Consider the following 24,837-nt stretch of genomic DNA (forward strand, 5'->3'; position numbering starts at 1 on the left):
TGATCTCCAGAGGTCCCTTCCAACCTCTATGATTCTAAGATATCTCTCTACTTAAATGCTGCAGAGCATTCAGGAGAGGTTTTTGAGTGACCAAACTGGTATTTAGGGCAAAATAAGGACATAGACACATACTGTGTTCTTGCGTCCTGGTCCTCTATGCCTCATCTGGCAGCCTGCGTTTATCCTTTTTCCAGAATCATGTGGCCAGCACTGGGCAGAGAAGAAAGCTGAGGTCTTTCATGATACAGCAACATCTAAAGAGGCTTTTTGTCCTCTTACTTAACACTCCTTTCATTCTACTCTGGCGCCAGCTCCAAGAATAGTATAGGACATTTCTTGCTGCTGTTTGGTTGGCATATTTTGAAGTAACTGTTGGCTTTCAAAGAGAAAAGTAACAGTTAATCAATTTCCTTTGGAGTCCAATCCCTTCAGTAAGGGTCATCTATCAACTGAATAAACATGCTGTGAGATTTGCCTTGGATTTTGGCTGCACAGCTTGAGACACCAGAGTGGGACCTGAATGTAAGAGAATTCACTGTTAGCACTTGCTGAAAATCAAACACATCAATACTCACAAATCAGTCACTTTCCTCAATCTGTTTAGCTTAACAAAAAGCAGATTGAAGGGAATCTATTGTGCATAAATATCTTCATGGGGGAAGATATCATATATGAGAGACTAGTAAAGACCTAGTAAAGAATCTCATAACAAGAATTGATGGTTGGAAGTTGATGAAATGATTAACCATTGGTGCAAACTGCTATGAGATATAGTAGGTAGCTCATACTGACATTTTGATATTTTGAATAAAACTGGAAAATAGATCAAAACAATTTGCTGATCTCCCAATTGTAGTAAGAGTGGCATTGGCATGAAATATATAAGCCATTATACAAAGCCATTTAGTGATCTCTCTTTGTTTTACATGTAATGAATCTAAGAGAGTCTGAATCTAATTAATAATCAAAATGAGAAGTATTGACTGAATTGTTCAGATTATACATTAGTATAACTATCGTATAAAAGCTTGAATTCTGTGATGTCTTCCAGCTGTGTATTCTAATGCATTTTATAAACATTAAAAAAAAAATTTGCTCAAATTAGGCTTGTAGATACTATTACTGAAAGCCTGAGAAAATAATGGCATAAGGAAGCTGAATAAGTCTCTAAGCTTATGGGAATATTTGAAATAAAAGTTCAGTCCTGTGCTTTAAGCTCCAAACCAATATCCTTCCAGGCTTGTACCTTAATATTCTTGCAAAATTCTACCTTGGGAAATATATCTTGCCTGCCTAAGTTCTTCTTGTAGAGTCCTTTACATACGGTATTTTTCACGCACACCCTGTCTTGCATTGCTTTGTCGAATGTACTGTGGATGTAATCTGTTTCGGAGGAAGGTGCAAATAAAATGATTTTTGGGTGTCCAGTATGTAACTGGACAAGGGCGGAACATTATCCTTACCTTGTAGCTGTTGAATTCCATGAACTGATGGAATCAGTTCAGAATCAGGCCAGAATCTTGTCTCTGCTATCTTCTAGGACCCTTTGGAAGGAAAAGTATTTTGTAATGGTAACGTGAGATTTATTGGGTGAGGGTCAATGAAAATTTAGTGGCAAATTTGTCAAATAGGAGTAGGATATAGTAGAAAAGGATTCTCTGCTTGTATAGTAGTCAGTCTGCTCAGGAAGTAATTCTACATTAGGGTCCATACAGGTAATGCTCATTTAATTTATGGTAGATGGCTACCAACATATACATTGTGGCCATTCTATAGGAAATTGCCACCCTTTTCTTTTACAAAATCCTAAAAAATGATCTGAATATGAGAATGAAGGGTTCTTACTTGGATTAACCTGAATTTATGGGATTGATGTAGGAAATGTGGTATGTGGGTGATTTAGGCAAGAAGATGCAAGCTATATGGTGAAATTTCTTTGTGTTCTGCTAGTGATTAGCAAATTAGGTAACTGTTGGTAACAAAATACTGTAGTTGCAATAAATAAATCATGTAGCACAAGGTCTGTGCATCACTTCAGTACCGATTAAACAACTCCAAAATAGAACTTAACAAGTGGTTTGTATGGTTATGGATCACAAGACTGGTTTCTACTTTAAAGCCTAATTGGAGACATTTTCTGATTTCAGCAAGCTTTGGCCAAGAACTGTAGAGGGTAACAAGGAGGCAAGGGGTATTAATCAACTCAGTCTAAATTAAATGTTACTCAAACTAAGGGTCAGTTTCTGCCTGTGGCTAAGTACAAACAGCTCCCATCGGTTTCATTCTTCTATATGTAAAGGCAGAATTTGGTTAGAGTAATTATGTGCTCTTGAGGGTATTTGGATAATTGCAGTGGGAGCTATAGGCTAGTTTGGAGCAGATCACTGCAGTTTGCTACATTGTGATCTCTTGCAAAGGCTGTATTTAAGGAACTAGAAGCTATTACTCATTGGATTACATGCATTGTGTGCATGGTGACCACACGTCACCTGAGGAGCCAAGGGAAACATAGCTGAATGTTAATGAATGCACCTGGTGTAGGCAGCTTTGACTGAAGAGGCTGTGAAGATTTCATTGATGGGGGCCTTAAGGAGTAGGTTAGATTCTGACCAGTTAGTATTGTCTTAATCATTTAATTCTATTGTTGACAGTCAGAAGAGAGCTAGAAATGGACTGAAAAATGGGTTTTTATACCTTCCAGCTCCATGGCTCAATGGTTAGCAAGCCACATTGCATCTTATTGCAGCGGATGGGGCCAGAAAAGTGAGGTGATGAATAGAGGAGGAGACAGAGAGATAGGTTTCACACTGACACTGGACCTGGAGGGTCTCTTGACTCTCAGAGGTGGTCCATCCAGTTCAGGGCTGAAGGTGCAAAGCCATCCAATCCTATCAAACAGATGGCATCAGCTAGTATTTCTGAAGTTAGTGCATGCTTCTCACTGCTCTGTTGTAATGAACATGTGAAATGGGTCACAAAGCATCTTCCCGCAATCTCTTTACAGCCCACTGAGTCTATCACTACGATAAGCACTACAGATCCTTTCTGTTTGGTTGAGTACAGAGTTGCTAAATGGTAGAGGAATCTATGTTAGTTGAAGTCATTTTACCTCCCAGTTTCTTTGGTGATGTGAGTGAGTGAATGTGCTTAATTACTGGGGTTCAGCTGATGAGCAATAACTCATTAAGCCTCAGTGACTTGGTTGCTTTTGTTCATATATCTTTCCCCTCTGTCTCTGCTTTGGGCAACAGACTAGAATTACCGATGCTGACAGACCAGTCTCTCTTTCTGTCGTAACTTTTCCCTGCCAATCTTGAGGGAAAAAAAGAGCAGCAAACCATCTGCCGCCTGCACTAATTGCTTTGTGATTGCATTCATTGTTCTGGCTGAAAGTACAGTTGTTACGTGGCTGATTCTTACCACGTAATTGTAGACCTACTCCATGCTTCTCCATCTCCTGCTTAAGAGGAGTTACAAATCGGTAGCAAACTTCAGACACATGACTTGTGGTGCAAAAACGTTTTGGAGGTCTTGTATGTACAAGTTCTCATGGATTTAATCAACTTGCTCATACAAAAGACTGTTTTACATAGGAGTATTACTTATGTATTGCTCTATAATCTTTGAAAGTGATTTACTTCATAATCAGAGGGTGGGATGTAAGAGCTTCTGCTCCTGTGGGGACATCTTCTGCTGTTCAAATGGGTCAGACAGGCTAAGAAATGGATAGTAATCAACCATGAATAACAGCTGTTTGGAGAGATGAAATACAGGTAGAATTGGGAAACACAGGTCAGATGGGCAAGATATAGAGTCTTAATTGCCCAGCTCAGGAATAAATGTACAAATGCACTCAAGAACTGAAAGGCATCTACAGTGGCTAAAGAAGTAGCTTTAAAATGGAGTTATTGTTGCTACTTCTCTTATTTTAATAAACTCTTGAAAAGCAAGATACTCCAGGCTAAAGGAGCTCTGTCAACACAGCGTGAGTAAATGAAAGGGTTTACTTCTTTTGGTGGGTGAGGCTTTCCCAAATATCTTATTCAAACTGTCTACCCTAATTTAAAAAGCGTGTCATGCTGGAGAACAGTGAGTTGGAAATTGATACTTGCCCATGTAGCTGAAGTGTTGAAGGTAGGATTTAGCAAATCAGGATTTTGTTGTTCATGGGACAACATATCTTCTGTCATCTAACCACATCATCTTCCTCAGTTTCCTAAAGTAAAGCAAGCTGGTTCAGCTGCAGGCTGGAAGAGGATATAAGGGTAAAATTGCATGGGCTCTTCTGTTTCAAATCCTTCAATGGGACAAATACCATAGAAAGTGAAAGAACCACCTGGCCTCATTTCCCATGCTTTACCTCCCTTAACCCTATGAGAAAAGAAGGATAAATTTTTTGTCTTTGAGGAAATTCATGTTGGTTTTTAATTTGCTCAGGGTATGCTGTCATCAAATGGCAAGTGAGGATTTCTGTCCTTTTTTAGCATATCAGCAAGAAATAGTTTTCTGCATGACTGCCTTAGCAATATGTCTCTGACTTTGTGTTAGAGCAATCTGTAGCTTCTTGACAGGGTTTCTCCTCTGCTGATGGTTGTATCTTCACACAGTGGTCAGTATCGTGCATCTCATTTTACAGAGAGGGAAAATGAGGCATGGGAGAGAAAAGAAAGATGACCCCTGCAAGGGAGCCAGCCCCGAGTCTCCCAGTTGAGAGGTTCTTCTGTTTCTGGTGCTATCACTGTTCAAGGACCTGTCTTGGTTCAAGCTTTCAAGTAGAAAAACTAAAATAAAAACAAATCTCAACTGAAAACGCACAGAAAATGGATGCAAAAAGCTTCCTTCCCTACTCAACACACTGAAAATTCACTTGATATTGGACTGAAACATTTAAAATTCATGCTTCCGTATTATGTAATCTAGGTTCTTTTGATTTTTTTCCTCTTCTTTTTTCTGAAGTAGATATTTATCCAGTAGAGTCCAGCGGAGGATCATTGGATTAAGCGGCACTGAACCCATTTTGTTTAAGCTGTTTTTAACTCTGTGTCTGTGCCTTTTCATATCTGTGTATTTAAAGTAGGGAAGAACCTCCCTTGCTTAGATAAGAATAGAATGAGGTTATAAAGCTGTGCAAGGCATGCAAAAAAAGGAATTTGTCTGGTCACTGACCATTGGGGATTGCTCATGTAGCAGCCAGTGAAAATAATAGAGAACAGTTTTAATGATCTACACTCTGCATGCATTCAGGTGGGAAAGGAAGGTGTTCGTATATCAAGGTTGACAGAGGATTCACTTGTGTAAAATAATATGTGTCGGAGAGCAAGGATGTGTATGGCCAAAGGATGTCTGTATGAGAGAACAGACCAGCTCTTAAAAGCACTGAATAAAAGGAGCTGAACTGCAGTCTTTTCTGCCCAGTCTATCGTTGTGCATATCTGTGGATGTAAGGTCTGAACTGGCCACATCGTTCCTGTGTTTGGGCTAATGCTTGTGTCTTACGCTAGCATCTGTCATAGACATATCCACTACTCATCCTGAGGTGATGGACTATTTTGGACCCACTTCATAATTCTAAAGCAAGGAGTAAAATTCTGCCTTTCGTTTCACTGCATTAAGAGCTAAGTTTGAGAGTGGCCTGGTTGGAACTAGGTTGGACCAGAAACTTCTGGAGGTTCTTTTCAGCCTAAATTATTCTATTTCTGTTTACACCCTCTCAATTTCAGTGGTAGCAGTTACTGTGTGCACAGACTAAAGAAGAAAAGGAATCAGATTTCTTTTACTACAGCTTGCATCATAGCTTTAAAGTTTTCATCCATTAACATCAAGTAGCATCATTTTTAGTTGTTATTCAGTGCTGCTGACGAAATTTGGAGGACTATTCACCTGGACTCACATTAGCCGAGGGAGGCTAATCCCATCTGAAATTAATGAAGAGGAAAAAAGGTTCTTTAGAATCGTAAGCGTTAGCCACTTCAAATCATCCTCTGGAAAAGCCTATTTCTTTTGACAGACTACAGATAGAAGCTGCGAGATTGTTTGCATATGGCTAATAGCCTATAAGAATAACTCCCCCTTTTCCTAGGGCTTTAGTCTTTGAATAGCGTGCGCCATTTGTGTTAATATTTTAGGCACCACTAATCAACCAAGCTAATTTTCTAGCAGACTTGTTTTCCTTGACACATGATGATGAAGATGAAAAGTACTGAGGAATTTGCACTGTAAAAGGTGTTTGGCCCAGCCTTTGCAACATGTGGCACTTTACACATGACCTTGGATATCCTTTCCAGGCCACCAACACCTGTGCCAAGGCAGAAAGGGCTTTCGACGTGTGCATATTGAGAGCTGTATCCTCTGTTCTTAAGAGTCTCCATGTGGTTATGTTTCTAGGCAGGCTATCAAGCATGCACAAAAATATCCAAATCTGTGGCTAGGGCTTTGCAAACTGTTTGTATGATGTCCTGAAGTGTAGACACCTGCCAGGCATCTTGACAACACATCTTGCACACAGTCCTTTTCAGATATGCCTTGTTATCTCTTGGCAGACTGATGAACATTTGGTGGCAACCAGCATGCTGTACCAAAGCTGAACAAGGAAAAGAAATCAAAACTGTTCATCTGGCTGTTTATTTTGTTTGGATTTTTCCTCCTTTCTTCTTGTACAGTCAGCTCCTCAGCGTTGTCTCAGCAAGAAGAGTAATATTGTCAGTTATAGCTTTTTTTTCTTTAATTAGCTATAAGCCAATGTACAAACTGTTATAAATGTTTTCCTGGTATACTCATTAATGTCTCACACATCTCACCAACTATAATGTGCTGGGGAAACACTTTACAATAACGAATGCAATTAAAAACCGAGGAGGAAGCCTTATCCCCTCCACCTTCACCCTCCCCCCCCCAAAAAAAATGATAAATAGGAAGAAAAAAACAGCTACTAGAGCCCAGTGGCAACCTGTCAGTCCAAACAGGAGATGCATTTCTTGGCCAGAAGCATGATCAGTGAAATGGAAGGAAAGACTTCCAAACAGTAATTACTATGTTCTTTACCACTGACTCATTCATCTTTAGGCAAATGAATGTGCCTTTGCTTATCCATCTGTATGAACATGAGCCCACTGTACCCTTAGAGAAATTGTTCATTTGCTGCTTTGGGATCCATGGACACATATTAGTAGCTATGGGTAGAACCCTTGCCTCTCTACAAGGTTTTCTGTGCTCTTCGTAATTCCAATTTTCCTTCCTCTGTGAAAATTTATTTCTTTTTTAATTTCTGTCAGAGGTGGATGATGCACTGGATTGGGAATAAGGATTTGTGATTAGTATCACTAGATCTGCCTCTGATCTTTGTGAGTTTTGAACAACTTACCTCACTTTTCTGTAGATGCTTCTTTCCGTTCTCTGTCTCTTTTTGGATAGTAAGCTCCTAAGTGTCTCCAGTTTCCTATTCTGCAAAGTGCCTATCAACAGAAAATTCACTTGGAGCCCATAGATTTTACTATAATACAAATGATAACTAATAATTTATTTTTAAATGTAAAGTTATGTATGTATTCATGAAAATTCTGACATTTTGCCCTGATTTCTATTGAAACAAGACTTTTTTAAAATTTTCTCTCCTGTTCTCAGGCCAACAGAATACGATTTTTAGCCGACAATGAATTTCTTTAATGCGGCTATCTAGACATCTACTAAATTTACAACACAACGGAAAGCAAGTACAGAATACCCTGTTACTCATTATAGACGGTAATTTTTAACAAAGAAGGAAATTAACCTTGAGGACAACTTCCCAAGTGGAGTGGTAAATTCATGATCCTTGAGAAACTTTAAGTCAAGACTAGATGTGTTTCCAAAGATGCGATCTAGTTCAGCCATCAGTTGCTGGTCCTGATAATTGTCTCTACCACTTGAGTTGGTGGATAAAACTCTGAGGCATCTGTTTGGAGGAGAACAGACTGATGATACTAGTAGTTCCTTCTGGCTTTAAAATATATGTGCATAGGCATATTCCTATAAACATCTGGTAGTAAAGTTGCATTTCCTGCCACTTGAATGAGTATATGAGTTGCCTGCAGTGGAGACATCACGCTAATACACTTGCTTGCAAACAGCTGTGAGACCAGAACACAGCTGATATGGCTCATTTCTGAGAATGTGTAGGGAGTTATTGAGGGATAGGCTTGGAAGAAAGGAAAAAAAGAAAAGGAGGTGAGTGAAGCTGAGATACGTCCCCAGCGTGCTTTGATGCAGTAAACGTGTACAAAAGGACTTGCTATGTTACAACCACATTGAACAATTCTAAGTGTCACTAGTGCATTGTTCATCACGACACCAGCCAAGTACCCGCACTGGAAGGGAAATGGAAAAGAGAGTAAAAGCAGTAACAGAGCTGCAGTCCTCAGTGGTGTGTGTAATGGCCATGAAGCAAGTATCTGAAAACTTTATCACTCTGATGTGTCTCCATCAGCATTCAATAAACACTAATTATTGGGTAACCTTATTGATGGGGTCTGTGTGGCATGACTAATACACTGCTGCAACTTAAAACATTCAAAATCTATGCAATGTCCTACAAACTTTTGTGCTTCAAGGATATTTAAGTGTCTTAGCAAAGGAACTTATGATTAGATTGGAGACCAGGTGAGGAAATGAACATCAGCCATATAGCTTGTTTGTGTAGCCTGGATCGTGAATCATATGATCTATTCCAGGAAAGAAGTACCATGTATGATTTCAGATTCTTTGTTTATTCAAAATGTATTGCTGCATTAAATTCAATGATGACAGAAGAAAAGCCCAGTCTATGGCTTTTCTGAAGCACAGTATGTTTCAGGAAATAGCAGTCTACCTTCTAGTGTTTGGCAGCCTGTAGGAGGAATTCCCTGTACAGTACTGTCTCTAAATTTAATATATTTTGTTTGACAGCCTAGTAGTTGCACTAGATGCAAATTGGGAGCATGTGTGTATCTAGGACTCTGGATTCCTTCCCACTGATGGGAGATGTATGTGGCACAGCCGTGGAACCTTTTGTCTCTGCCATGATAACCTTTGGTCTGGCTGGTAGATCCAAAGGCTGCAAAATCCTCGAGGAATACTTTATGCATCTATATAAAATTGTTATGTCTTGCATTGGTGCTTCAATGCACCAACCGGTCCTGTTCTGCAAACTGTATAGAGAGCAAAAGAAATAAATGTGTGATTGTTCTTCTAGAGTCTTAAAGAAGCACATCACAGAATCGAGGCAAGGTACATGATGCCTATCCTATTGCGCTTTGCTGTTCAAAAGGTATAACATTCATTCCAAATACACTCTTTTACAAATGAAAAATATTTGTATAATACCCCTATGAACAATGAGAATAATGACTGAAACATTAGTGAAAACGTAGAACTTCAAATGCACCTGTGGTGGTAGTAATAATCTGTCTATCAGTAATAAACTTATTGAATGGGGAGAAGAGGAAGAACTTGAGAACTTTCTTAAAATTACATTGGTTCATCCTCATGCAGAGTTGCCTTAATCCAGTTAGACTGGATAAAGCACAGTTTAAGCTAAGATGCTAGTTTAAGCTAAGCTGTGCTTTTGGAGTGTTGTATTCTTTGGAGAAATTGAACTAAATTAAAGAAAAATGTTGATAATGAAGATGAGGAAGAAGTGGATTCAAAATCTTCATGTGATTCATCAGTATGAAATATGAGTTTTAGATGCACTATTTTTTTGTGAATAAATCCTCTTTGAGATGGTGATGGTAAAACACCAACAGGCTTAGTTTTAATCATCTTGCAGAAAAATTAGGAAGTATGAGATAAGAGGTCACCATATGTAAGGAAATGATCAGGAAGTGTGATCTGTACTAGGAATCTTCTCAGGGAATTAGAGTTGAATTTGAACCAATTCTGGGGCTTTCGAAGATGTTCTGAGCAAGTTTTCCAGCTGCTTATTTTTCTTTAGGTCAAAGCAGTGGAGTAGGTTGTGTTGCTTTAGTCAGATATGTATCCGGAAGGAAAGACTGTTGCTTTCTTGGAAGTTGGAAATGAGAGAAAGCGATCTTTTTCTATGTACTTAAATACAAGAATTTGAATTCTTTAAAGCTGGTAAATTCAATCAAGAAATAAAGTTAGACTCCATATCATATTGCAGTATAACTTGTTTAGGGAAAATGTCTTCAGTAAAAAGAAAAATAATGGTTACTACTAGCTTGCTTAAAATACTTCTCATGTCACTTTCAGCATCCAATTGTAATCGCTTTTCCTTTAGCCAGACTCCAGATTCCCATATGCATAATGTTTTTTGCATGAGATAAAATCAGTGCATAAAATTGCAATTTCATCAGCACAGGAAGCACATGGAGCTGCCATGTGAGAGAAGATCAGTGAGCAAAGAATAATCAGAACTAAATGTTTTATCAGAATATTCAATTAGCTTAAACCTTAAGTGATGAAATGCCATGGACACCTCAGCTCGGCCGTATCTGTAGCCATTGTGTGCAGGCATTGAAATGGAGCCGAGGCCATGAGGGGTCTCCACATATGACAAAAAGCTGTGGCTAGGAGAATGAATCTCTTGAGACCAGATGGGGTGATGAGTAGATCTTGACTAGTGTAATGATCCTTCAAGATGATATTGTCTCACGACAGAGAGACAAATACCAATTCTTGGCATTTGGTATGTGTAACCTTGCTGTCAAGGTAAGATGTGAAATGAGCAACTGTTTCTCTGTCTTCTGGATGATATATAGATTACTGTAAATGTAAATATGTGATTAGGTGAGTTAGATGAATACACAGGTAGCAGAGATACAGCTGACTCTGAGGAGCGCAGAGGTCATTGTAACTGGACAGGAACAGGGATAACTTTCCTTAAGACAGGTCTGCATTCACTAGGAACATACGGTTGAGGCCGTGCTTTGTTACCCGTCGGTTCAACAGCCAAATAGCCTTAATTCAGGCTCCTCAAAACAGCCAGATTTTTGAATCTCAGGGAAAATTCAGTATTCTTATGCGAAACAAGTGGCGCACAGTACAGTGTTATTAAAGTGCATGTCCTAAACTCCCCCAGATGTGGTATTTTACAAAATTACGAACGGCTCATTTTTTTGTCCTGAAGACGTGAGTTTATGTCAGAAGATTTCAACTGCATAATTCAGTCAAATCCAAATAGACAAACAAGGTCCTATAGGGCATCATTTCATATCATTGGTGATTACCTCACGAATCAAATTTGTCTGATGCCTAGAGAATATTAAGCCTTCAAAGTTCATATTTTAGCTATTTGTTTTGGAGTTTTTAAAATGCATGTAGACTGATAAGTGAAAATACAGAACCAGACAAGACTGCTGGTACTCTTAGCTGCAAGGACAGAGCTGATTCCTAAGCTTGTGTCATTTATTTTAGCTCCAAAAAAGTGAGTGCAAGTCTGGTGTTTTATAATACTTGTGACTCCCACACAACCCCTTAGGTGCTTCTAGGATATGTTTCGATGTTGCACACAGAAGTTTCTCAACCATTTCTCAGTTGAGATCAGCAAATGAGAGGAAGAGGGTAAGAGAAGATTATTGTAACTGTAACCTGCTTTTACACAGGTGTCTCAAAGCATTTTAAGATGAACCTTACGCTATCACTGTGAAATACATGAGCAGCTGTTATGCTCCTCACAGGTTGGGAAACCAAGTAACAGAGTTGAGCAACAAATGAATATTGTTTGGTGTAGATCAGGAAAGAAGTCTTCTGTTTTTTCCATTCCAGAAAATATTAATGTAGTGTTGCAAGAAGGATTTATTTTCTATAGCTAGTGGATTTTTGTAGTTTCTTTCTGGTTTAGTTTTGAATCCTTTTTCACCCTCAGAAGGTGTCTGTAGTCTTGGGACATCCTTTCATTCTACCCTACATTTCCATTTTTCCATCTGGAAGTGGTGGACCTTTTCTAACCCACAAGATACTAGGAAAAAAATCCAAATCGAACAAAAGCAAATAGTTAATGACTATTAAGTTCTTGGGTATTACACAGAAATAGAGAGGAGAGAAGGCAAGAAAAGAATTAATCCCTGATGAACAAGGGTCAAACCTGAGAGATCAGTATGAGAGTCACGCTTTGTAACAGTCTTGTCTCACTTAAAATAGAAATGCAAAATCACTGCTTGGCCCTCAGATGAAAAAATACATTGAAATTGGACTAGGTTCTTTCTCTACTTGTTGTTAAAAGAAGTGTGGCAAAGAACATTATCTAATTTCAGTCTAATAATGAAAATTGTCATCAGACGGCACTGCTTGCCAAAGAAAATAAAGTGTTGTCTCTGAAGGGACTACATGCACGGGTGTGTCACAAGAAGTCCTAGGAGAGAGAGAGAGAGCTTTTATAGCAACAAAGTGTAATGCTGGCTTTGAAAAATATCCATACAAGCACTGTAATTGCTAAAAGGGGAAAAAATAATCCCAGCCGTCATATTTAGTACTTGACGAAACCTGGCCTCCAAATATTTCTCTTTTTTCTGGTCCACCTAAATGAACTCACTCTAAAATGACACTTAGAAAAAATATCTGGAAAAAAAAAACCCTCAGTACAAAGGACTTTTTCCCCTCTTTTTTGTGGAGTGAGGGTATGTATAAGGTGGGGGTTGCCCCCTTTGATAAAGATAAATTAACACTGCGTGTGCTGCTGTTAGTAAAGGCTGCTGTATACGCTGTGCAAAGGGGGGAAAAAGGCTTCTGAAGCCTGGTGTTAAAGTGTCTGATCAAAGGAAATAAGTGCTTTGGCCATGAGTTCCCAGGGAGGTAACACTTCCCTTTGAGAGCACTTGCCTTTTCTCATGCACTGTCCCCAGCTTACTTGGCACTGGCCTCTAATTTAACAGGAAAGTCCTGATGTTTCTGCTGCAGGAGGCAGAGGGGAGCTGTGGCGATGGGGACCGATGACTACCTGCACAGCAGTGAAATGTCAGGCGTTGAGGGAGATGCTACTCAAGCCCCGATAAAGCTTCTGCGGGCTGTGATGTGCTGTTGCTATAACCAGCAAATTCAGAGAGATGATAATGGTTGCTGAAAGCTTTGTTCAGGGAATTTAGAGAAGGTAAGAATGAGAGGTACAAAAGGGTGAAGACAAGATTTACTGTGAAGATTTCAACCATCTGAACCTTAGTGTCCCTAGAAAGCTCAGATATTACATATACCTGGTGTGGTAGCACAGAGGTGTTTGCTCCCTTTTTTGGATCACTGTTTTTAATTAAAGGATGTTTTATCAGATGATCTGAACTTTATTAACAAGTTCAATTGTTTTATGTCCAAGACTTACTACTTGATGGAAGAAACAACTTTGTTATGAGTGGAAAAACTTTGGCTTGTGAGATAGGTTGACAGTAACTTATTGTGGTTACGTTAATTTGCATTTCTGCTGCCATTAGAGAAGCAGATCTAGAAATGGATTTTGGATGTGAAGGGGGGAAAAATACTCCTGTAGTGCAAATACTCTTGATTAGTTGACCTCAAAGCACTTTTAGGAGATTTAATAGTGTCCTTTGTAAAGTTTTTCTTTAATTTTCAAAAATGAAAGTTTTCCTTAGTTATAGTTAGGATCAATGTAACCTTGAAGTTTGAACAGAAATGTATCTAGACACTTCTACGTAAAGAAAAATAGCAGACTTACTATTGAAGTTTTAAAAGGACATACATTTCTTACCACAAAGCTGAACTGTTTTTCCTCTTCTAACTCTCATATTCTTTTATTCTCCCTGCCTTTCTTTCCTCTCTCCTCTTTGACAGTGTTCAAGAAAAGGGGAGATGAGAAAGTGAGGACAGTTTTCAGCTTTTATATATTAGATTTCAACATACGCGTGGTCTGCCATTTTCCAAACACCTAGCATGAATGTTATCAATTTCTCCACATTCTTCCAAAGAATTAAAATAAGGAAACTGAGGATTATATATGGATTTGTGAGAGGAATATATTGTAGAACTAGAAGTAGATCTGAAGTTTTCCTGAATGCCAGTCACTTCATTATTAAACTACATTCATATCAACTTTCTGATCAACCCAGAGCTCTAAAATCAGCTCCTGACCTTCTCAATGATCTGTCAGGCTTCCATCCTTGTCTTTTTCCTGCCAGTGTACTGCTACTATTTGGTCTTTAAAAACTCAATCAACAATTATAAATAAAAATTCAGATTGTCTGAGTTTCCTATAAAATATCTTTTGTTGTTTCAAAACACTCTAAAATGTTGTCTTGAAAAGGCAGGTCAGAGTTCAAAAAAGAGGTCCAGTTTGGAAGTGTTTCATATTCCTTGCTGGGAGGGGGATCGACAGTGTCTGTCAAGCCAGGGAAAGATGGGAGGTAGGATGAATCTGTGAGAAAAGTATAAGGTTGACTGCCTGTTAGTGCTTCCGTGTGAGAAATTTGAAGTTAAATAAAGCAAAAGAAAGCCAAACAGAACCCAAACAATTCTGTACTCTACTCTCCTTCTGAGAATTATGTGCTGGTAGCATTTAAGAGGAGCAGCTGCTTGTTGGATAAAAATAACATTTGTGTATCATTCTGCAAAGACATGTCAAAGTGTAATACTTGTACATGCCTTTTGTGTACTGACCTTTCTCAATCTGGTTTGGTATTTATCATAGAAAGTTTTTTTCTAAATGACTGATGTATTTGAATATTGCTTGTGTAACAACACTGGGAGAAGGTGTCAAATTGTTTGCAGGATGAGGACAGGAGAAAAGTGAGAAACAAGCTTCCAGGGTACAAGTTACTTGTACTATTCAGACTTAATCACTCTTGCAAGAGAAATCTGGACACGTTAGAGCAGTTCTTTTGTGCTAGATTGAGCAACTGAAGGGCCGATACTGGGTCAAAATCCTCCCTAGATGGGAGGTGACTGGAAGTTGTTGTGTCAGCAAAGGTGGTGGCCCCTGTCATTGTTGGGATGATTGCAGTATTCAGAGAGTTCACTGTTCATGTCCTTGATCTTCATAAAATTACTGGCAGTCTGAAACTAACAGACACTGAGACAGAGCTGATCTCTCCTCTCTGAAGATGGCTACTGGTAACTGCAAAGAGAGTGACCTTCCAACATGATATCAAGGAAGGCAAATTTGCATCTCTGTTGTCAGAGCTAGGCTAGCATATTAAACTGTTGTGTTATGCTAGACATTGCGTCTACTAGTTTAAGAAAGTAAAATGCAACTTTTCCATGCTGCAATTTTTTATTACCTGATAGAGCCATGAAGAGCTAGAATGTGAGTTTTCACTCATGGCAGGTAATTGGGCTTACCTACATAGTGATCCCAAATGTAGTGCTAGTTGAGGTCCATGTTGTACTGCTCTGCATTGCTCCTGTCAGAAGGGTTACTTTAGAGATCTTTAAGCTGTCCCAGAAATGTCCTTTGGTGCTGGAGTCCAGATCATTATCTCAGAAGTCATATAGGATTCTTCAGTTTAATTTCTATCTTGTCTTTGTATTTTACTGTGATTCATGACTATTTGTTTTTGTCTCCAGTTATTCAGTTCAGTGGAGTTTGGCAGAAGATGGCAGCTTCTTCATGAGGGAGTTGCACCGAACAGGTTCTACTGGTAAGAGCAAAGCCCTGTTTCTCCTTTCCCAAGCACAGCTTCCCCAAATGTACAGAGATGTTGAAATGGACACCTCAGGGCAATGTGGCTGAATGTAACCTGCATTGCTGTCAATCTCTGATTGTTGAGATTAACTTTGAGCTGCTATGAGAGGGACATTATTCCTCCTGTTCTGTATTTATACAGCTCTTGGATGTATAATCAATGGATTATACTTTCATTTTTGAAAACGATGCACAACTGAAATATACTGGACAATAATTAAAGAAAACATTAGGATGGAAATCTGTGATTTCCTGACAGCATTTTGAGCCCTGGCACAAATCAGTATTCAGCATAAACTTGTTCCTCTGATGGCTGGGTTTGTGCTTTTAACTGACATAAGAGCTAGGTCAATCCCCGTAAGTAAGCAAAATAATGGCCACTAAATTAAGCATACAAAGTTATTCACTTTCTGACTTAAATCACTGTGCAATGCTGCTGAGTGCTGCTAAACAGTCATGCAAAGATTTCCAGGGAGATTTCAGACTCTGAGGATCAGCCATATTGTTTAAGTCTTCTTGCTGAATCTTTGAATGTTAGTCAGTTACAGCAATGGTGAAACTTTGGGAGTAGGAGGGAGCCAAAGTTACCTTAGACAAGTATCATAGTTCTTTGTCACTGATGCAAGCTTATATCTTTGATGGATAGATTTATTTTATAGAGTTTGTATCTAAATTTATTTAGGGTTGTACCTTAGTCATAGCCTGAGTAGTCACCGTAGAATCTGAGCACCTCACAGTTTTTTAGTATATAGAGTGTCTGTAGTGGATGATTTAACTTCAGATTCACACTGATATAGTGGCAACAGCCACTGAAAAGTCATCCAAATATAGTCTTCAGACCTTCAAAGGGAAGGTCTTGATAAAAGAGATCAGGACGAGCTGAACCAGATGATCAAAATGAGACATACAGCCCACCACTACCACCACAGTGAATTCTAAACTAGATTTGTGTGTCAACACCATAGGTTTTGAGCATGTCAAGATTCAAGAATGATTAAATCAAGTATTTTCCTTTAATTCATGACAGAAATAAGAGCTGTATGTCGCATTTACTTTGAAAGATGAATTTGGCCTGCGAAGGATAAAAGATTTTATTACTGCTCCTGGTCTTCAGTCCATTCTCAGAAGCTGTTAGTTGCAGCTATTGCAACTTGATTCCATTTTCAACTTAAAAATGGTTGTCTGTGAGTATGTGTGCATGCATACATACAGTCCAATTTCTTCCCCTAAAGGGCTCCTAACATGGTTTCAAACTATCACATACAAAACCCCCCAACACATATCTCTTGGTGTTTCTTGGCTAGTCAAAGCAGAAGGTCCTGGAAATCTGGGAACCCAGTCTGTGAGAAGTCCAACAGAATTGTGCAGGCTGAAGAGGGTCGGGGAGATTGAATGAATGTCCCTCTTCCTGGATGCCTGTTTTCTGTACTTCACTCTAACCCTTTTGAAGTTTCCTATCATTAGTTACGGTAGTGGTTTCTCAGGTATTGGACTGATGGATGCCTACAATAAGGATAATGATGAAAATGATCATTTTCCCTTTCCATGGAGCTCAAACTCTGAAGGCCTCTTAAAACAGAGAACTCGGGTCTGGAACTTCAAAGGCAAAGAATAAGTTGAAAAGATGAAAAGAAGTTGCAATCACCCATCTAATTCCCTACAGCCATAACCAGAACATGAAACTGCAAGCCTGTCTTTTCACCTTGAATGAAATGTCCCTTGCATGATATACCTCAGACTGTGCTTCTACTGTCCAAAGTAAAAATAATACAGTTTGTGAAACAGTGTTTTACCTTATTCTCGTTTGTGGGGTCACACTGAGTATTTTTAATAAACACCACTGGGCATGCTAGTTTTAGTCTTGAGAAGGTTTTGCCTACAAACACTATCAGAGAAACTGTAGTGTCTCTTACAGCTGCATATCTTGTATCTAAGATTATTCTCCCCTCCCCCCCTTTATTTCTTCTCCTCCTCTTATTTTGTCTGTTCTCTCAAATGCCCCAGAAGAATTTAACCCCCACCCCTCCCCAAAGAAAAAAAATTATAGCAATCTGCTGGTGCCTCCTGCTCATCTCTGAGAAAACACTCTATTCAGAGACAACCCAGCTCCTTGTAGCTCGTATGTATTTTGTGGTTTTGGTCCTCTGTTACATGAAGAAGTTATTAACATGAAAACAAGATCTTTGTTTCTTCAGAGCTCATCTGCTCCCCTTTTTCGTTCTTTCACCTGCAGCTGTAAGTCATGCTCTGAAATCCACAGTCGCGATGAGAGATTGCAATGTCACCCTGCCAAGGAAGATAATTGTGTAGGGGATGAGCAGGTATACCTTTAAAATGGGGACTCACTGGAGTTTTCTCATCTGAAAAGGAAAGGAGGGAAGGGAATCTTTACTTCTCTACCCCATAAAAAGGTTTTGAGGACATTTGTTAATATACATGTTGGGCAAGCTGTGGTGATGGGCTATGTCTGGAAAAACTATAATCTGTAATAATTGTTGTGGCTAGGGGATCTTACAGCATAACTGTTTTCATAACTTTAGTATGAGAAAGTGGTGCACTGAGGGAGGGAGATGTAGTCTGGTCAGGGAGTTGACCATATATGTCTTATGGAAACATAAATGAATCCACACTACATACATGCCCAAGGCACTGCACTGTATCATCATTTTTCATGTTTTTTACTCTTTCTCTGACGGGTTCTTGATATTTTGCTGTTAGGTATACTGTGACGGGAAAATGCGTGAAAGTTAGTGAGGTGCTTAGTGACTCTGGAGCTGTGCGCTGTAAAAATACCCTTATTGCTGGAAAGAAGTATTCTAGGCAGTATTCATTCAGCAGGATAATAAAGAAACAGTCAGTTAAAATATGTGGTGTGTGGCTGAAAGCAGTTTTACTAATGTGGTTGGTATTAGGGGAAGAGAAGCACTAGATACTAGTTAGGAGAGTTGGACGAATACGTAATCTAAATGCTTTTGAGTTCATTTTGTGATACCTGCTGAATTTCTGCGTACCTTCCTATGTATTCCATTTGTTGGCAAAGATACTGGTTAAAAGTGAATGCAAATGCGAACATAATTGAGGAATCAATCGTGTTGGGAATCACTTTACTTTTTCCTTCTGCTTTTCTGAGTAGTCCACTCATCCAGTCAAAGCTCAATAATGATACGTGACTTGCAAATCCAAACACTCAGGACCAGTAGCTGCAGAAAACTACTCAAATGCACACAGTTTAGTACAGTCAAAATGTATAAGCAGAAATTGCTCATTAAAAGCTAGATTTTTATTCTGGTCCTCCCATCAAGTCAGGCTTTCAATCAGAAATTATTTCCTGAAAGTCAGTAGGTCAAAGTATCACAGTTAGAGCTGGCCCCAAAAATAAAAATAAAAGGTTAAAAAGCTCATTAAAAAAACGTAATGCTTTTTTTGACTAAAATGAGACATTTTTGGAAAAGATGCGGTAAATTCTAATCATAATATAACCTTGAAAAATTTGGAGAAAAAGCAAAATAAGGCCAAATAATAAAAATGTCTTAAAAAATAACACACACTGATCAATAGAAAACTCCAGCTAGTAAATTATATAGTCAAGTTATAATCATTAGCTGTATCAGTCCTATTAATTTATTCTTAATTGGATATTGCACCAGACAAGCAAATGAGAGAAATACAAAAGAAATACCTCTCCAAATTTCAGGAATGTGGCTTTCTTAATTAGACAGATAGCTCAGGACTTTCATGTACTAGGCATAATGATTCTTTCACCAAGGTCCTGGTAACATACAGTATCTTTAATTCTGTGTTCCAGCTCTAAATAAAAGTAACTGTGGCACTTAGACACCTTCAGATTTTTCCAGTGAGATTTCAAGGCCGTAGTTGTGCTTTCATTTAAAGTTCACAAATCTTTTCTGCCTTGAAAATGGACAAGTCTGAATTCGTGATCCAAATACAATGTGAACTCTGGTTTACTTAAAATCCGGATCTTTTGTTTATGTCTCAAACTGTTCTGTTACACAATTACAGAATGTTTTGCAAAGGTGAGTATGGTGAATGGAAGAGTCCATTAAGAGTGCAAATTATGTACTAAGGAATGAGACTCATTGGCATGGCAGGACAGGGATATGGGAAAAAAGATAGGGGTATCAAAGGAATAAGTTGGCACCAAAGGAGGAAAAAGGGTTCTAAAGAGTCTCTCTGGGAAATTACAGAAATTAAGGTCACCAGAAGGAACTGACAGGAAGAGAAGGTGAAGAGAAGGATGTGGAGAATCAGTCCAGCTAAGGGTTCATGGACAGTTTACAGTGGTGAGGACAGACTTGAAGTGGATTCACAAATGGATTAGATGTAAAAATACATCATGGTGCATCTGATTTCCGACAGGGTGCCGTGTCCATGATGCTAATGATTCCCTGCAGACACACAGGAGATATGTCAGCTTGGAAAGGGACATTGTCGTATCTCTATCTTACATTCATCTGAGAAGGAGGAGAAAATGAATAGAAAGATTATAAAAAATGTGCCAGCCAGTGCTGCCCACCAAACAATGCAAGGGATGCAGACGCTCTGAAGGACAGGGAGAAAAAGATGAAGTGGTAAGCAGGTGGAAGAACAGACAAGTATATGGAGTATACTTGTGTTTCTTTTATGAGCAAGGGCAGGGAAAGTTAATCTTTAGAGCAAAAATATAGAATATATATATTTTTTTTCTTTTCCAGAGGAAGCTAGAGACTATTTTAAACTCTGACGCTCTTCCTTGGAGCAGCTGCAAGAGCTGAAAATCAGAGGGAAAACGTGACAAACACGTGGTAAAAGCCTGTTAAAAGCTCCATTACATTCAAACAGGCAAAACCAGGCAAAGTGTCCTAGTATTCTTGTCAGCTCTTGGCATAGTGAGATTTGCAGACCCGCCCAGGTGGACTGAGCCAATTTAAATGGCATGATAGCTGGGCTGTTTAAAAGTGATGCAGCCAGTTGCAGAATAAGACCTTCTAATCACTGCAGGGCAACTGCTGGAGGCAGATAGGGAAGATGCCAGTCAAGGGAGATTGTGACAGCCTGTCCTCAAGGATTAGTCACTGATCTAACACACAAGCCATAAGAGATGAGTTGAAGTATACTAAAAGTTTATTTAAAAATAGATATATTTCATAGCTTAAATGTAGTGCAGATGGACACATGCCAGAGGGACCACAGTTAGTGCATATGAGTTAAGCAACTGGTTAATGAGGAATAGCAAGAGTAGTGAGCTTTGTTCGAGTCCACCTTTTTTTTTTTTTTTTAATGAATTAAACACGACACGTTTGCTTCCTGTTGGAGTTTGGCTTTGGGAGAAAGTCAGGCTGAAGATCAGAGCCTCTAGAACACAGGGTATTATTCTCTTATTAATATTTTTATGCAGCTTCATGGCTGCAAGGCTGAAGAGACAGATGAGTTGTAGGAAAGCAGCCCGGCCAGGTACCAGGATGGGGAGCTCATCTACAGCCACATCTTTCCTGGCCTTTGCCATACTACTGCTGCTAACATTTCTGATGGGAAGTAACGTGCAAGAGCACATTGTCACCATTCACTGTCCCTAGCATTTACTATTTTCTCACTAGAATATACAGGATAACTTCCTGCCCAACCAACATATGCAAGGACGCTCATGCTCGTTTGACAGTGTTTGCTAAAGATGCCAATGGTATTTCAGTATGTGTAGTAAAAAGCTCTTCTTACAGTTCTCAGATTTTTGGGCCCTGATGCATCTCTTTTTGCTACAGATGAAGGCTGAAATTGCTCAGATTTATCTTGGGAATTAGGATTTTATTCTTGTCTGACTTTGAAAGATACGCACCTGCCAGTCTCATGTGTGGCAGCAAGGAGAGAGAGAGAAAAAAAAAAGCAGCATCCTTTTTCTGTTCTTATTAAAAGCTCATTAAGGCTCTGAATTTACAGTTTTTCTTCTTTGGACAAGGCTGAAAAAAATGCCTGAAGTCACATAGCAGGTCATGATAAGACTCTGGTTCTCTGAGTCTGTCTCATATTACTACAGATCATCTGGTCTCATGAGTCTCTTGAGAAAACCTGTTACTCATAATCAAATCAAGATTTTTCAGGGAAAAATGTAGCTCCTGAGCCTCAAGTCCTTAATTCTTCAGTGTTCTATAATGTGAGAGAAAAATTGTCCTTGACCCTATTTCATGATCATGGAGACTCCAAAGATGGGGGTAGAATAGTATCTTGGCTGTTATCCTTAAAGTTGTAACTGAACACAGTCTTTACCTGAGCCTTCCTTTAGAATCTTGTCCTCCTACTGTGAATACATGGGATGGGGGTAAAAAAGCATATTCCATTTATTCATAAGCCTTTTTGTACTGAAAAACTTCATTCTCACTGATACATAAGTTGATGTGTTTTGTTTATCCCAAGTCAGCTATTTATCTCAAAAGTCATCTAGATGTGCTTTATAAATGAAGAAAGCTTCCCATAAGCTCCAACTGATCTCCAGTTCTTCACTTTCCCCCTACTAAAGATCTGCAGGCAGAAGTCCATATAAAAGGTTCAAAAGCTTGATTTGGAAGTTACCTGGCAATAGAAGCCTGCAAAGTTACGCTGGGCCCAGAACATGTCAGTCTTCACTGGACATTGGACTGAGAAGCTAGTATACTTGCTATATACACCTATAAGGACAGCCCTTGGGGAGCGTGAGGGAGTTAATTACACAGCAAAGTTAGCTGTGAATTTGTCTGGAAGGTTTCACTGCTATTTTCTGTTGTATATTTAATGAGTAGATACTGTGTAAGCAGAGTTGACTTTGCACTCTTGCTGTAAATGACTTTCCTGGCCTCCTCCAGAGCATACTGACTGGGCCACAGCACTACAAGATGCCAGATACATGTCTTAACACAGTGGGAAGCCATGACCCTATTATATTGTATCAATTGAGAAGAAGTAAATCACGTAGGTTTAGTCCATGGCATCAGGAGCTGAATCCAGAGGCCATAATTAGAGGCCACCTTTCTCTCTCTTTAAGCCAGTTTCTGAGGAAGATGACTCAAATCTCTACCTATATGTGAAAAAAGGGGGATATAGAGAATGAGAGGCTATACCTGAACTATGCTTCATGTCAACAGATAATATTTAGCTACCAAGGTCAGATCCCGGTTTTAAGACATTCCTCCCACCAGCAATAGGTCCCTATTCTTCCCTCCCAGTGTTAACCAGCAATAGATCCCCACCTCCATGGGAACTCAAATCTGTCTTTTTCAGAATGTCAGAAGAAGTCAAGTTTCCTCTCCTCATTTCTCTACAGACACCTATTTTGCTAATGATCAGGGAAGGAAGGCTTACTACTGGTTTGCTCACAACTGCGGTGTATGTGGACATCGGGGATAGAAAGCTGCTGGTATTGCTACTCTAGGATTGTAGAAAATGATGATGAGGGTAGAAGTGACTGCCCATGACCTGGAAATCACACCTCTACCCTCAGTTACCTATTTGTCTACCTTAGCGTTAGCAGCAACAGCTACCTGCTTTTCTGATTCAGTCTTGTGAGATGGCACAAGTAGGAGGAGTTTGACTAGTTGGGCTTCATTCACTGCAGCTATTTCTCATCTGCTCTAGAGAAAAGAGTGACAAATCAAATAAAACATTCCATGGGCTAGATTTAGCCCAGTGGCTGCCAGTTAAATTGTGCAGAATTGTACCATTTGTTCTAACTGGACAATGTGAGAAAGAACAGTGCAGAGGATACAGCAGGAGGAATTTAATCAGATTACTGTCAGAGGAAATTTATTGGCCAGGTGTAGAGATGAAGTGCTAATTTATGCCTGTCTGAATTTCTGACTCTTTGTTTCTAAAACATGTCAGGAGATAATTAAGACATATTAAGGCTAGAAATCAGTCTTCAGAGAATGTTCAAGGAACAGCAAAATCAGAGAGCAAAATCAGTAAAATTTCATGTAATGGAGTCTGAACAAAATTCACTCCCTGACTAAGCTTCCTGGAGAAGATTCCTTGCCCTCAGTGAGCAAAAGAGGAACAGAGAGTGTCTGCAAAGTCCTGAAGGGGTGAATGTAGTAGTTAAAGAAATAGGAGTCTGGAGGACTCTCAGGATCTATTTTTGTCTCTGCTACATAATGTCTTGGTCAAATCAGTAAGATACCTGTCCTCTTGACTAATCAGTGGAGTTTATCTATAAAGCTGAGAGCAAAGATTTGCTTCAACCTCTTTTTCTAACTCAGTCTACTGGTGCTGTACTTTTCCATATGTTTTGAACAAATCAGTAGCATGCAGGGAAGGTTACTTAAGGATCGATTGTCAAGCACTTTCATACCTTTGGACAAAAAGCTCTCTGTTCAGTACTACATGTTATTCTTTTTATGAATGATAATTAGGAATTGAGTTGTGTAGGACCATCAGTAGAAGCAAAAAAAAAAGAATCTACAGAGGGACCCACTAATGTCATCTGCTGTTGTTAGTTGTGTCAGAGCCTTTAAAACAAAAACAAGAACATGCCATTCAGTACTTTGGAATGAGCTGTCAATTTTTTAACATGAAGTGGCAGAATGCATCCCAGGGGCAGTGGGGAGCTGGTTCAGCATTGGTGAGATTTATGATAAGAGATTCACATGAGTGCTGAGGCTAAAGGAAGATAAATCCCCAAAGGCAAATTCTACCAATAATTGAATTACAAAGCCATTATCATGTGCTGAACAGAGCAACTTTATGGCTCTGTTGTGACAGGATAAAGCTTGTTAGACTATTTATGTTCATAGCACAACTTTGGCATAAGGATCTCTGAAAACATGTTCGCTTCTACCTGTCTGTTGTAGCTAATTAGCCTTGTGTATTGCAGCATATGTGGAGACAGAGTTGTACTTGAATTAGAGGTGGGAAGAAAGAACACTGAAGGTCAGGAGACATCTCAAAATAAATATCACACTAAGCATAAAGTCATTTACAGAATGCAACTAGAATCTAATGGTTAGGAAGACATTGGGCACAATTTGTGGCAAGGGCACAACAAAGAGATAGGCAAAGAGATGGCAAAACATTTTTAGTGATTGTGAGCTGAAATTCTTTTTTTTTCTAAGCTATCTTTGTGTCACTTTTCTACTTCATATTGCGTTGCAGCCACATTTCAGCTGCTCCTAGCGTGGGTAAGCTCAAAATGGCCAGAATCACATGGATCTTGTTTCATCCATCTAGGAAAGTCATCCATCATCCATTGTTGCACAAACAAATCATACTTTTCCCCTGCAGAA

At 39.2% G+C, this 24,837-nt stretch overlaps 1 protein-coding gene across 2 annotated transcripts in view; it reads left to right on the forward strand.

Moving 5' to 3' along the window:
• LOC134143099 (VPS10 domain-containing receptor SorCS1-like) overlaps window positions 1–24,837 on the forward strand; it is a 300,888-nt gene that overhangs the window by 184,779 nt on the left and 91,272 nt on the right. For both annotated transcript variants that reach the window (XM_062580829.1, XM_062580831.1), the window contains exon 5: window positions 15,478–15,551. In XM_062580829.1, the coding sequence (XP_062436813.1) occupies window positions 15,478–15,551 (74 nt within the window). The remainder of the gene's footprint in view (window positions 1–15,477; window positions 15,552–24,837) is intronic.

Source organism: Rhea pennata, chromosome 7 (genome assembly GCF_028389875.1).
Source record: "Rhea pennata isolate bPtePen1 chromosome 7, bPtePen1.pri, whole genome shotgun sequence".
Lineage (NCBI taxonomy): Eukaryota > Metazoa > Chordata > Aves > Rheiformes > Rheidae > Rhea > Rhea pennata.